General features: G+C 41.3%; 1 protein-coding gene across 1 annotated transcript in view; it reads left to right on the top strand.

The window, feature by feature from the left end:
* Nucleotides 1-847: 847 nt before the first annotated feature.
* Nucleotides 848-12488, top strand: part of Abcb7 (ATP binding cassette subfamily B member 7) — a 123572-nt gene continuing 111931 nt past the window's right edge. Inside the window, exon 1 of the mRNA XM_070040182.1 lies at nucleotides 848-1031. Coding sequence (XP_069896283.1) covers nucleotides 864-1031 — 168 coding nt within the window. The 5' untranslated portion in view covers nucleotides 848-863. The remainder of the gene's footprint in view (nucleotides 1032-12488) is intronic.

A 12488-nucleotide genomic window follows, 5' to 3' on the forward strand; every position in this document is an offset into this window, starting at 1 on the left:
GAAATAGAACAATTATCATAGTAAAAAAAATGTTTCAAGGGAGGCAGTGAATCTCAATGATGAAACCTCCTCCTAAGGAGAAAATTAATGTCTGTAGTTCAATCTATCCTAAGCATTAGTGCACATGGAGAGTGATGGTAAAGAGTATGCAAGTGTGGGGCTGTAATTCTCGTTGTTCAGGAGGCTGAGATCTGATGATCATGGTTCAAAGGCAGCCTGGGCAGTACAGTCTGAAAGACTCTTCAATTAACTACCAAAAAGCAGAAGTGAAGCTGTGGCTCAAGTGGTACAGCATTATTTTTGAGTTAAAAAAAAAAAAAAAAGCTCAGGGATAGTGCCCAGAGCAGGAGTTCAAGCCTCAGGACTACTAGGGGAGCTGGATTTCATCCCCACCACTGAAAAAAAAAATAATACACACAGGGGAATTGGAGAGTTCAGTGGCATTGAGTTGGATATAGTAAAGAGAAAGGTGGAATAACCTACAAGATAGGGTTGCAAGATTTACCAAATGCAGTAATTGAGACGTTCCAAGAAAGAACTTTTTATGTGAAATTCAAACCTAACTGGGCATCCTATATTTTAATCTAGCAACCTCAGAAAAGGAGAAAACAGATAATGTTATTGGTTGTGTGAGAGAAAGCAAAGCAAAGCAAAACAAAACTAAAGCCTAGCCCCAGAGGGAAAATAACAAGGTGACACAGACACACCTGAACGGTCAGCCAGGAGCTATTTCCGGTGTCGGATCCAGAGGAGCGGAGGTGGGGGTGGTGGTGAGGGGGAGGGGAACGAAGCTTAAGGTATGAGCGCTCTGTCCGCTGGTGTCCCATAATCCCCCGCGCTCGGTTCCTCTTTCCTCGCTCAAGATGGCGCTGCTCGCGATCCATTCTTGGCGCTGGGCAGCCGCGGGAGCTGCTTTCGAAAAGCGCCGGCATTCAGCAATTCTGTTTCGGCCTCTGGTTTCTGGGGGCGGCTCGAGTCGGCAGTGGAGGCTGGGTCAGCGTGGCGCATCAGGAAGTGCTCGAAAGCACCAGGTGAGCTGCCATTCCCGTGGACTTGCAGGGTGAAGGACCTGACTGGGGAAAGGTTGCCCCTTTGACCTCGGGTCAGAGAGAGCACCTAGAGGAAAGGTGGTGGGGACGAGCTCAGAGCCTCAGTAAGTGATGGAAATTCAAGTTAATAACTTTGAGGAAGGAGTGAAAACGGAGGAACGGAGCGAGGCGGGAGGGGGATGGTTCTGGGCGGAGGGTACTTGGTGCGCCCCAAGTCCCTAGTAAGATCTACAGATTCTTTCTGATGTTAACGACTCTCTATAAGGGTTGTCTTCGAATTGGGTGTTAATTTTGGTTCAGCTTTTCCTTACTCGGAAAGAACAGTTTAGGAAGATATTTTAAGATGAGCAAACAACTGCACGCCGCTTCTAAACAAGTGGCAAATTGAATTGGCACCAGTTAACTCCCTTGCTGACAGGCGTGCTGTCTGATAGGCAAAAGCCATCATTATCTTCCTCCTCAAAACTCTCCATTAAGATAGAAGCATGCTTGGCTTTTGAATTGAGTCTTCAGTGGGTTCTCTGTGTGCTTGGAAGCCGTTAAGTCTATTTACTTACTTTAGGAGTGTTGCAACGGTTATATGACATTGTCTTAATAGTTGTGTCCGTTATTAGTTTTCACTCAAGAGCAGTTTTAAAACAACCCGTCTTGCTGTACTTCAGTGTAACTTTTCCCTATGCATCGACAAAAAGTGTAAATACCACCACTTATTTATCAGTCTTTTAAAAAACTATTGTCAGCTGTCGACTGGGGGTGTGACTCAAATGGCAGAACCCTTTTTTTTGCCGGTCCTAGGGCTTGAACTCAGGGCCTGGGCATTGTCCCTGAGCCTCTTTGATACGAGCACTCTACCACTTGAGCCACAGCGCCACTTCCGGCTTTTTCTGAGTAGCTTATTGGAGATAAGAGTCTCACCAACTTTCCTACTGCGGCTGGCTTCGAACTATGACCCTCAGATCTCAGCCTCCTGAGTAGCTAGGATTACAGGCGTGAACCACCAACACCGGACCAGGACACTTTCTTTCTTAACATGTATGAGGCCCTGAGTTCAAAGGCCTGTGCCACCAAAAGAATAAAAGACCAATGTTACAAGATCATCTAATTATTTAATAGACTTTGGAAATACAGATTTTTATGCATGATATTCTAAAAGTATTGTCAGCTTCCTTTGACAAGCAAACTTCTTTTTCAACAACACTATACGTTTAAATACTGTTTGATAATAGAAGACCAGGGGAAATATAAGATTTATACTTTCAAGGACTGTACAGTGTGTGTGTGTGTGTGTGTGTGTGTGTGTGTGTGTGTGTGTGTGTGTGTGTGTGTGTGTGTGTGTGTGTGTGTGTGTGTGTGTGTGTGTGTGTGTGTGTGTGTGTGTGTGTGTGTGTGTCATCGGCCTGAACTCTGGGCCTGGGCGCTTGTCCCTCAACTCTTCACCTCAAGCCACAGCATCACTTGTGGCTTTTTCTGCTTATGTGGTGCTGAGGAATCAAACCCAAGACCTCATGCATGCAAGGCAAACACTACCACTGAGCCACCTTCCCATCCCCTGTACAGTTTTTAAAACAAAAAAAAATTTGGAATGGAGACATGGCTCAGTGGCAGTAACCCTGCCTAGCAAGTTCAAGGCACTGAGCTCAAACTCCCATACTGCCAAAAATATTTTTGAAGGGTATAGTTTGAGATTTCATATGTGTGGTTTATGTGCACTAATCTGACCAGAATAGTTGGTATCATTTGTCATTTTTTTTTTTTTTTTTTTTTTTTTTGCTGGTCATGGAGCTTGAACTCTGGGCCTGGGCACTGTTCTGAGCTCTTCAGCTCAAGGCTAGCACTTTACCACTTGAGCCATAGCACCCACTTCCAGCTTTTTCTGTGTATGTGGTACTGAGGAATCGAACCCAGGGCCTCATGCATGCAAGGCAAGCACTCTACCACTGAGCCACCTTCCCAGCCCCTCATTTGTCATTTTATATAGCATATTTTAGAACATAAACCTTGTTATAGTGTTATAAAATTATATTAAGGGTTTGGATCAGCATTTTCATTTTTTTGTACTGGTCCTGGGGCTTGAATTCAGGGCCTCAGTGCTGTCCCTGAGCTTTTGTGCTCAAGGCTAGTGCTCTACCACTTGAACCACAGCTTCACTTTCAGCTTTTTGGGGTGTCTAATTGGAGATAAGAGTCTCATGGTCTTTCCTGCCCAGGCTGGCTTTGAACCTTGGTCCTCAGGTCTCAGCCTTCTGAGTAGCTAGAATTACGGGCAAGAGCTACCAATAAAATGTCTGGCTGGATCAGCATTTTCTTTTAGGTGAAATTTAGTATAGTAAAAAAGAAACTCTAGTGCCTTTTCTATATTAAACCAATACTATTTTATTATTTTTATGTGTATTCACACTCCCACATGTATGTGATTATTGAGATAAACTGTAAATGTATTTTTTAAGCCCTTGAGTTGTGTAGAGTGGTAGCCATTAGCTTGATGTGGTTATTAAAATTAATAGTACAAGCTGGGCACCAGTGAATCATGCTTGTCATCCTAGCTCCTCAGAAGACTGAGATCTAGAGATTAGGTTTGAAGCCAGACCAGGGTATAAAGGACATGAGGCTCTTTTATTGCTAGTTAAATACCAGTTAAGTGTGTAGAGAACACTACCCTTGAGCAAAAAAAGCTGAAGGACAGCACCCTGGCCCTGAGTTCAAGCCCAGGGCCGCACACACACACACACACACACACACACACACACACACACACACACACACACACACACACACACACACACACACACACACACACACACACACACACACACACACACACACACACACACACACACACACACACACACACACACACACACACACACACACACACACACACACACACACACACACACACACACCCCAAAGCAATTTATTTACATATTTAATTCCTCAGGTGCAGTAGCCACATTTCAGGGGCTCAAGAGTTACATGTGGCTTGTGATTGTTGTGTGAGCATATGTAATGAACTTCTATCATCATAGAAAGTTCTATTTGACATTTATGCTTCCAAGAATATTATCTCCAGCCCTTCTAGAGTCCTATTAGTAGAGAAAGACAACTTTTTTGTTCCTGTACTGAGCTTGAACTCAGGGCCTCAGTATTTTGCTTGGCTTGGTTACACATGGCTGGCATTTTCCCTCTTGAGTCATACCTCCAGTCAGCATTCTTCTGGTTAGTTGGAGATGGAGTTATGACTAAACTGCACCCCTAGCTCAGGAGTTTTTGTTATTGAAGTGTAAGAGTTCTTTGCATATTGTAGATAATTTGCATTTTAAAAATTATTTTTAACATATTTTCTTTTATTTTTTAATTCTTTTTTCTTTTTATTATCATAAAGCAGTTCAACAAAGGATTTACCATTTAACAAAGCAGTTTATAACAACATGTATTGATCAATGTCATCCTTTTCAACAATACTATGTCTCAGTATGACCTTTTTTGCTTCCTACTGGACATTCCTTTTCCATATGCCTCCTCTGCATTCATCTTTTAAAATATTTACTTATTTATTTATATGTGCTAGGGTTGAACTCAGAACGTTTCATTTGATTGGCATTCTATGTCTTCCAGCCCCCCCTCTTTTTTTGTCAGTCATGGGGATTGAGCTCTGGGCCTGGGTGCCCTTCCTTATTTCTTTAGCTCAAGGCTAGCGCTCTACCACTTCTGGTTTTCTTGTGGTTTATTGGGGATAAGAGTTTCATGGTCTTTCCAAGCAGAAAAGGTCAGATAAGATGATGTTAAGTGAAATGAACCCCAACATAAGGACACAATTGGTTTTTTCTTTCTTGCTGTTGTTTCTAATGTATTTATAAAGTACCACGTGATTTTTTTTTGTTGCTTTGTATGTCCCTCCCCCACGATATAACTCCTGTTTTCACTGTATCTGATGTTGATCTAATTTGAGGAGGGGAAGGGAAAAAACAAGTTGTTTAAATAGGGATACAGGTTGACCCATTGTAACAATGAGATGTACAAGATGTTATGTCGAAAAATGAACTTTACAATTTAGGTGTGGGGGGGGGGTATAGCTGTGAAGATGGGAGGGAAGGGATAGTAGGGGAAAAACAAAGGAGGGTATAACAATGCTCCATAGAAATATACTCATTACCTTGCTTATGTAACTGTAACCCCTCTGTACAGTATTTTCACAATAAAAAACTTATTAAAAAAGTTTCTTGGTCTTTCCTGCCTGGGCTGACTTTGAACTGCTATCCTCGGATCTCAGCCTCCTGAGTAGCTAGGATTATAGGCATGAGTCACTCACTGGTACCCAGCTTCTTCCAGCCCTTTTATGCACAAATTTTTTGTGACAGTATCTTGCTTTTTGCTAAATCCAAATTTGAATCATGCCTTTTCTAGTTTATACTTCTGCCATACCAACTGTACCCAGCTTGGTTCATTAAAATGGACTCTTCCAGGGCTGGGAAGGTGGCTCAATGGTAGAGCACGTGCCTTGCATGCATGAGGCCCTGGGTTCGATTCCTCAGCACCACATAAGAAGAAAAAAAAAGCCGGAAGTGGTGCTATCGCTCAAGTAGTAGCATGCTAGCCTTGAGCTGAAGAGCTGAGGGACAGCACCCAGGCCCAGAGTTCAGGCCCCATGACCGGACACCCCCCCCCCCAAAATAGACTCTTCCAAAATTCTTCACCTGGACTGGCCTTGAAACATGATCCTCCTAATCTGAACTTCCCATATATCGGGAATGTTAGGTACTGTCTAACACATCCAGCTAATAGCTTAAAAAAAAAAAAGTCTTGCAAGCTTTTTTTGCCCAGTCTGGCTTTGAACTGCAATCCTCTACATTTTAGCCTTCCAAATAGCTAAGAATTCAGGTATTAGCCATGACTTACGGTTTCCTGTCATAAAATCTTGATTTTTTTTTCTTATGAGAGAAAACATAGAATCCTTATCTTTCTAAATCTTGCTAATTTCATTTAATATGATATCCAGCTCCATCCATTTTGCTGCAGCATTTTTTAAATTACTGTGCGAGTTTTCTCATTAGGTTCCTAATAGTATTCTCTGAAGCACCAATTTTTTTCTTTTTATTATGGGGTTATAACTCAGTGATGCAGCCAAGTGTTTAGCATGTGCAAGGCCATGGAGTTCTGTTCTTAGCACTATAACAAAAGTTTCTTATTTTGTTAAATTATTTTTACTTTTGCTTATGCTTTAGGTATTATATCTAAGAATCTATTGCCATGGGCTGGGAAGGTGGCTCAGTGGTAGAGTGCTTGCCTTGCATGCATGGGGCCCTAGGTTCCATTCCTCACCACCACATAAGCAGAAAAAGCTTGAAGTGGGGCTGAGGCTCAAGTGGTAGAGTGCTAGTCTACAGCTGAAAAGCTGAGGGACAGTGCCCAGGCCTAGAGTTCAGGCCCCACGACCAGATCCAAAAAAAAAGAATCTATTGCCAGTTCTGAGGTCATCAAAATTTACCATATGCTATTTTTCCTTAAAATTTTATTCAAGTGAGACATAGAAACATTGCTGATGGTTTTCTGGTTCCTTCCTTCCTATTTATTTATTTATGCAGCAAGGAGCTAGGTGCTGGTGGCTCATGACTGTAATCTTAGTGACTTGGGAGGCTGAGATCTGAATATCCCGGTTCAAAGCCAGTCCTGGCAGGAAAATCTGTGAGACTCTTATCTCAAATTAATTACCAGAAAACCATAAGTGGAGAGCTGTGGCTCAAAGTGGTAGAGTGCTAGCCTTGAACACAAAAGCTCAGGGACAGTGCCCAGGCTCTGAGTTCAAACCCCAGGATGGACAAAAAATAGTCTCATCGACTTGCCTGGCCTTGCTTCAAACTGAGATTCTCAGATCTCAGCATTCTTAGAATACAGGATTAGAGGTGTGAGCCACCAAGGCCCAGCTATTGTTTTATTTATGATTATAAATACTATGATCCTGGGCTGGGAAGGTGGCTCAGTGGTAGAGCGCTTGCCTTGCATGCCTGAGGTCCTGGGTTTGATTCCTCAGCACCACATAAGCAAAAAGAAAAAAAAGCTGGAAGTGGCGCTGTGGCTCAAGTGGTAGAGCACTAGCCTTGAGCTAGCTCAAGAGCTGAGGGACAGCTCCAGGCCCAGAATTCAGGCCCCACGACCAGATCCCCCCTCCCCAAAATACTATGATCCTAACAATATTTAGTATAATTATTAATTTATATAATTTTTGTGTTTTCTAAAGAAGCTGAGAAAGGTCAAGTATGTATTTAAAGCTTTTATTGCTCTATTAATTTTAGTTATTTTTTATGTATTTGAGTTATTATCTAAAGTCATTTGTCCTAATATAGTTGTGTTCCTCCCATCTCCTTTATGATGTCACTTGAGATATATTTCTATATGCTGCAGTTTCACTACTGTATCATATACTACATACATAGTATGGGCATAATTGTTTTATATAATTGCCTCTTAAATTAGTTAAAAGAAAAAAAGCAGAAAAAGTATAAACTTGGTGGTCATACCTTTCCTGATCCTCCTTGCTTTGTCTAGATTGGAATTACTGCTGGGGCCCCTCACTTTCATTCCTAAGTACCAGTTCTTTGTTATGAGGTGGTTATTTTAGCAGTAGTCTCTCCCACTTTTTGCTTGCTTGGGAAATATCTTTATTTCACTTTAATTTTTGAACAAAATCTTTGCTAGATGTAGGAAATTTGCTCTTGGAGCATATCTGTATATGCTAACACATACTTCTGGCTTTCATGTTATGTGCTAAGAGATTTGCTCCTAATCTTGGAGTTCCCTGGTTAGTTAGGAATGAGTCTTTTCTTTCAAAAATCTCTTCTTGGTTTTGAGTTTCAGTATTTTTGCTATTATGAGTCTGTGGGTCTCTGTATTTTTTATACTTGGAGATTGTTGAGCTTCCTGGATGTGGACATTATTTTTTGTACTAATAAACCAGCACTATTTTATCAAATAGTTTTTCTTCTATTTTTCTCTCCTCTTTGATACATTTGTCATGTATATGTGGGCACATTTAAAGATGTTCTGTGTCTTGAAGCTCTGTTCATTTTCTTTACCCCTTTCTGTTATTCAATTTGCACAATCTATTGTCTGTCTTTAATTCCTTGGTTCTTCCTGTTCAGATTTACTGTTTATCCCCTTTAATGAATTTTTAAGTTAATGTATTTATTTTTCACAATTTCTACTTATTGATGTTATGTATGTGGCATTGTTATTACATATTTCTTTACATCTTTGATATAATTTTCATTAGTCTTTACAAATATTATGACTACTTTTGTTTTATTTTGTTTATGACAGTGTCTCACTAGTTATCATAGTCTAGTCTCCATCTCCTAATCTTCCTGCCTCACCTCCCAAGTGCTAAGATTACAGGTGTGAACCACATGCCCAGCTACAATGACTACTTTGAAGGCCTTTTCTCTTCAATATAATATTGTTCTTGACAAATATTAATGACATTTTTTCCTTGACTGTTTTCCCCCCAGATCATACTTACTGTTCTTTAGCATGAAGCTACATATTTTCGATAATATAACAACTCTGGCTGTCCTACCTCTTGGGGCTTATTATTTGTTTATTTGTTTAGAGACTAGGTAGATTATTTTAGTGCTGTCTCTGCCTGTCACTGCCTACTCTCTGTTAAACCTGACATTGCTTCTCAGGGGACACAGACTTTGGTATGCCTACAGTCACCCTGGGATGATAATGGTTTGGGCAGGATCTCTTTTGTCTGTTTTCCAGATATACTCCAATAATTGCTGCTGATCATACTGTTGCTTTCAACATGCCCTGGGGGTGTAAAATGTTATATTGTGTAAAGCAAGGGAAAATAGTTAAAATCAGTGTTGAGATTTTTTTTCCTCATTAAGGCAGGGTCCTCTTTGCGATCTCTTTCTTTGGTTCTCCGGGGGCAAACTAACTTCCCTACAGTTTAGCCTTTATGGCCAAAGAGTCTGCTGATCTCTTCTCAATTGCCATTTTCTATAACCTCCACCATGTGTGCGTGTGTGCACACAAGGTCATGTACATGTAGCAGTCCTGGGACTTAGGGTCTGGGCATTGTCTCTGAGCTTTTTTGTTTAAGGCGATTGTGTTACCACTTGAGCCACAGCTCCACTTCGAGCTTTTTTTGGTATTTAGAGTCTCAGAGACTTAGTTGTCTTAGAGCCATGATTTTCAGATCTCAGCCTCCTGAAGTATCTAGGATTATAGGTGTGAGTCACCCATGCCAAGCTCAACGTCCACTATTTTTTTTGTTTTTGTTTCTGTTTCTGTTTGCCAGTCCTGGGGCTTGAACTTGGGGCCTGGGCACTGTCCCTGAGCTTCTTTTGCTCAAGGCTAATGCTCTACCACTTGAGTCACAGTGCTACTTCTGTCTTTTTCTGTTTATGTGGTACTGACCAATCGAATTCAGGGCTTTATGCATGCTAGGCAAACACTCTAGCCCCAGGCCACATTCCCAGCCCCTCCACTGGTTTTTGTCCCCCCCTCCCCCCCCCCCCCCCGCCCTCCCCCCCTCCTCGCAGTTGTGGGGCTTGAATCTGGGCCTGGGTGCTGTCTTTGGGCTCTTCAGCTCAAGGCTAGTACTCTACCACTTGAGCTACAGGGCCACTTCTGGTTTTCTGGTGGTTTATTGGAAATAGTCTCAAGGACTTTGCTGTCCAGGCTGGCTTGGAACCATAATCCTCAGATCTCAGCCTCCTCAGTAGCTAGGATTACAGGGGTGAGCCACTGGCACCCGGCTCTAGCCCCTCCACTGTTTTTAAGAGTAAATTTAATTGTGAATGTTTACACACCTAGTTGTAAATGAAATCAATTTTTCCTGAAAAGGTACCTACTTCAGGGCCATCTTTTCTTCAACTCCCCACCCCCAGGCTGAATCTCCCAGTCACACGTCTGGATCCGGATATGGTGACACAAGTGTACTTCTAAGTGGTATCCTTACTTGGGGAACCAAGTGCTATGTGGGGGAAGTAGGAGCAGTGACTTATTTCTCCTATATAGAAGCCATATATTAGGAGCCAGGGCTAGGGTGATTGGGACTTGATTATTCTCAGCAGTACCATGCCCAAGATAGAGCCTGTTCCTCTAGTGGGGATGTGTGAGCACAAAGCTCAAGAATTTAGCTTCAGTAACGGGTTGCTGGGGGCAGAGTAAGAAATAGTGATGTTATGTTATACCCACCCTAAGAAAGATAGCATTAGACTTAAGACCTTGAGGAAGGGGTTCTGCTTCCATCTCAAGTCAATTTTCCATCTCATTGAACTGAGAGGAGGAGGCAAGGAGCAGGTTCAAGTTCATCTAATTTCTAACTAAGCTCTCATAGATTTTCTTTTTTTTTAATTTTAATTTTTATTTATTTATTATTTTTTTTTGTCGGTCGTGGGGCTTGAACTCTGGGCCTGGGCGCTGTCCCTCAGCTCTTCAGCTCAAGGCGAGTGCTCTACCACTTGAGCTACAGCGCCACTTCCGGTTTTCTGGTGATTTATTGGAGATAGGAGTCTCATGGTCTCTCCTGCCCGGGCTGGCTTTGAACCACGATCCTCAGATCTCAGCCTCCTGAGTAGCTAGGATTACAGGTGTGAGCCACCAGCGCCCGGCTTAATTTTTATTTTTTGTGAATATACTGTACAGAGGGGTTACAATTACATGGGCAAGATAATGAGTACATTTCCTATCAAGCATTGTAGCCTCCTCCTCTGTTTACCCTTCACATCCCTTCCCAGCCTCCCTCTTTTTTTTTTATACCAAATAAACCCAATATTTATTTTTATTGTCACAAAAGGAAGAATGTGATTGTCCGAAAAAATTACTAAACATTGCAATGATTTTGTAAGATAAATGTATCTTTATATCCATTTTTTATTTTTAATATATTTTTATTGTGAAAATACTGTACAGAGGGGTTACAATTACATGGGTAAGATAATGAGCACATTTCTTATCAAGCATTGTAGCCTCCTAGCTTTGTTTCCCCTTCCGGTCCCTTCGTATCCTTCCCCCCCCCTCCAAAGTTGTAAAGTTTGGTTTTCGACATAATGACTTGTACATCTCATTGTTGCAATGGGTCCTCCTGTATCCCTGTTTTAACAATTTGTTTTTTCCTTTCCCCTCCACTTATACCAACATCATATATAGTGAAAGCAGGGGTTATACCATGGGGGAGGGACATACAAGGCAACAAAGACATAATCTTATAAATATGTTAGACACAATCCCATGAAAGATCCCTCTTTCTTTCTTTCTTTCTTTTTTTTTTTTTTGTCAGTCGTGGGGCTTGAGCTCTAGGCCTGGGAGCTGTCCCTGAACAATTCAGCTCAAGGCTCATGCTCTACCACTTGGCTATCATAGATTTTCATCAGTAAATGTTGCTGCATTTGTCATAAGCTGCGAGGACCATTTTGGGGAGTTTAGATGGTTGTCATTTCATAATTTTTTTTTTTTACCAGTTTTTCTTTTTTTTTAAATTTAATTTAATTTTATTTGTGAACATACTGTACAGAGGAGTTACAATTACATGGGCAGGATAATGCGTACATTTCTTACCAAGCATTGCAGCCTCCTCCTTTGGTTTACCATTCACATCCTTTCCCAGCCTCCCCCCTCCCCCCCAATCCCAATCTTTCTCCTTCTCCCCCTTCCCCCCCCCCCCACACCGACCTTGTAAAGCTCCTTTTGGACATGACAACTTGTACTTCTCATTGTTGCAACAGGTTACCAGTTTTTCTGAGGAGTAACTTCAAAAAGCTCCCTAGGTTTTCATCCCATATGTGAAATGCTGTGTTCTTTCTGTTTGGTTTGTAGGAGACTTCGTGTGTTTCATTTAGTATTTGTTTTGAGCTTAATTTCTCTCAGTAGTTCACCCTTCCCACTCTCCTGCCTTTGGCTGCTGATACTTAATCAAGTAGATAAAGGCTAAGTACTGATTGTGGGAATTTGACAACATTAGGCAAATAATCTTCCTGTTCTGTTTTATAGAGATCCTAGTTCACATTTAAGTTTTAAAGCATAATGATGCATATTTAGAAAGCATAATGATTACTAAGGAAACACAAAATGCAATGCAAATGAGAAACTGACTTTATAGGAAAAAAAATCAGGATGACTTTAAGTAGTTACTTAACATGAACTAAGAAGATTGGAGGGTGACATTTTAACTTCTTAAAAGATTGTTTAAATAAACAAAAGGAGAAGATATCTTTCTAGTCTTTCAGTGATAGCGGAATTTACCTGTGGCATTAGGTTTTAATACAAAGACAGGGACTTCAGTTGCAGAAAAAGGGATTTATGTATCTAAGAAAGAATTTCTTGCACTTGATAGTCCATCTGAGTAACTATAACAAAATACCACAAAGGAGGAGGCTACAATGCTTGATAGGAAATGTACTCATTATCTTGCCCATCTAATTGTAACCCCTCTGTA

This window comes from Dipodomys merriami, unplaced genomic scaffold (genome assembly GCF_024711535.1).
Source record: "Dipodomys merriami isolate MVZ:Mamm:240054 unplaced genomic scaffold, mDipMer1.0.p SCAF_3, whole genome shotgun sequence".
NCBI classification, from domain to species: Eukaryota; Metazoa; Chordata; class Mammalia; order Rodentia; family Heteromyidae; genus Dipodomys; species Dipodomys merriami.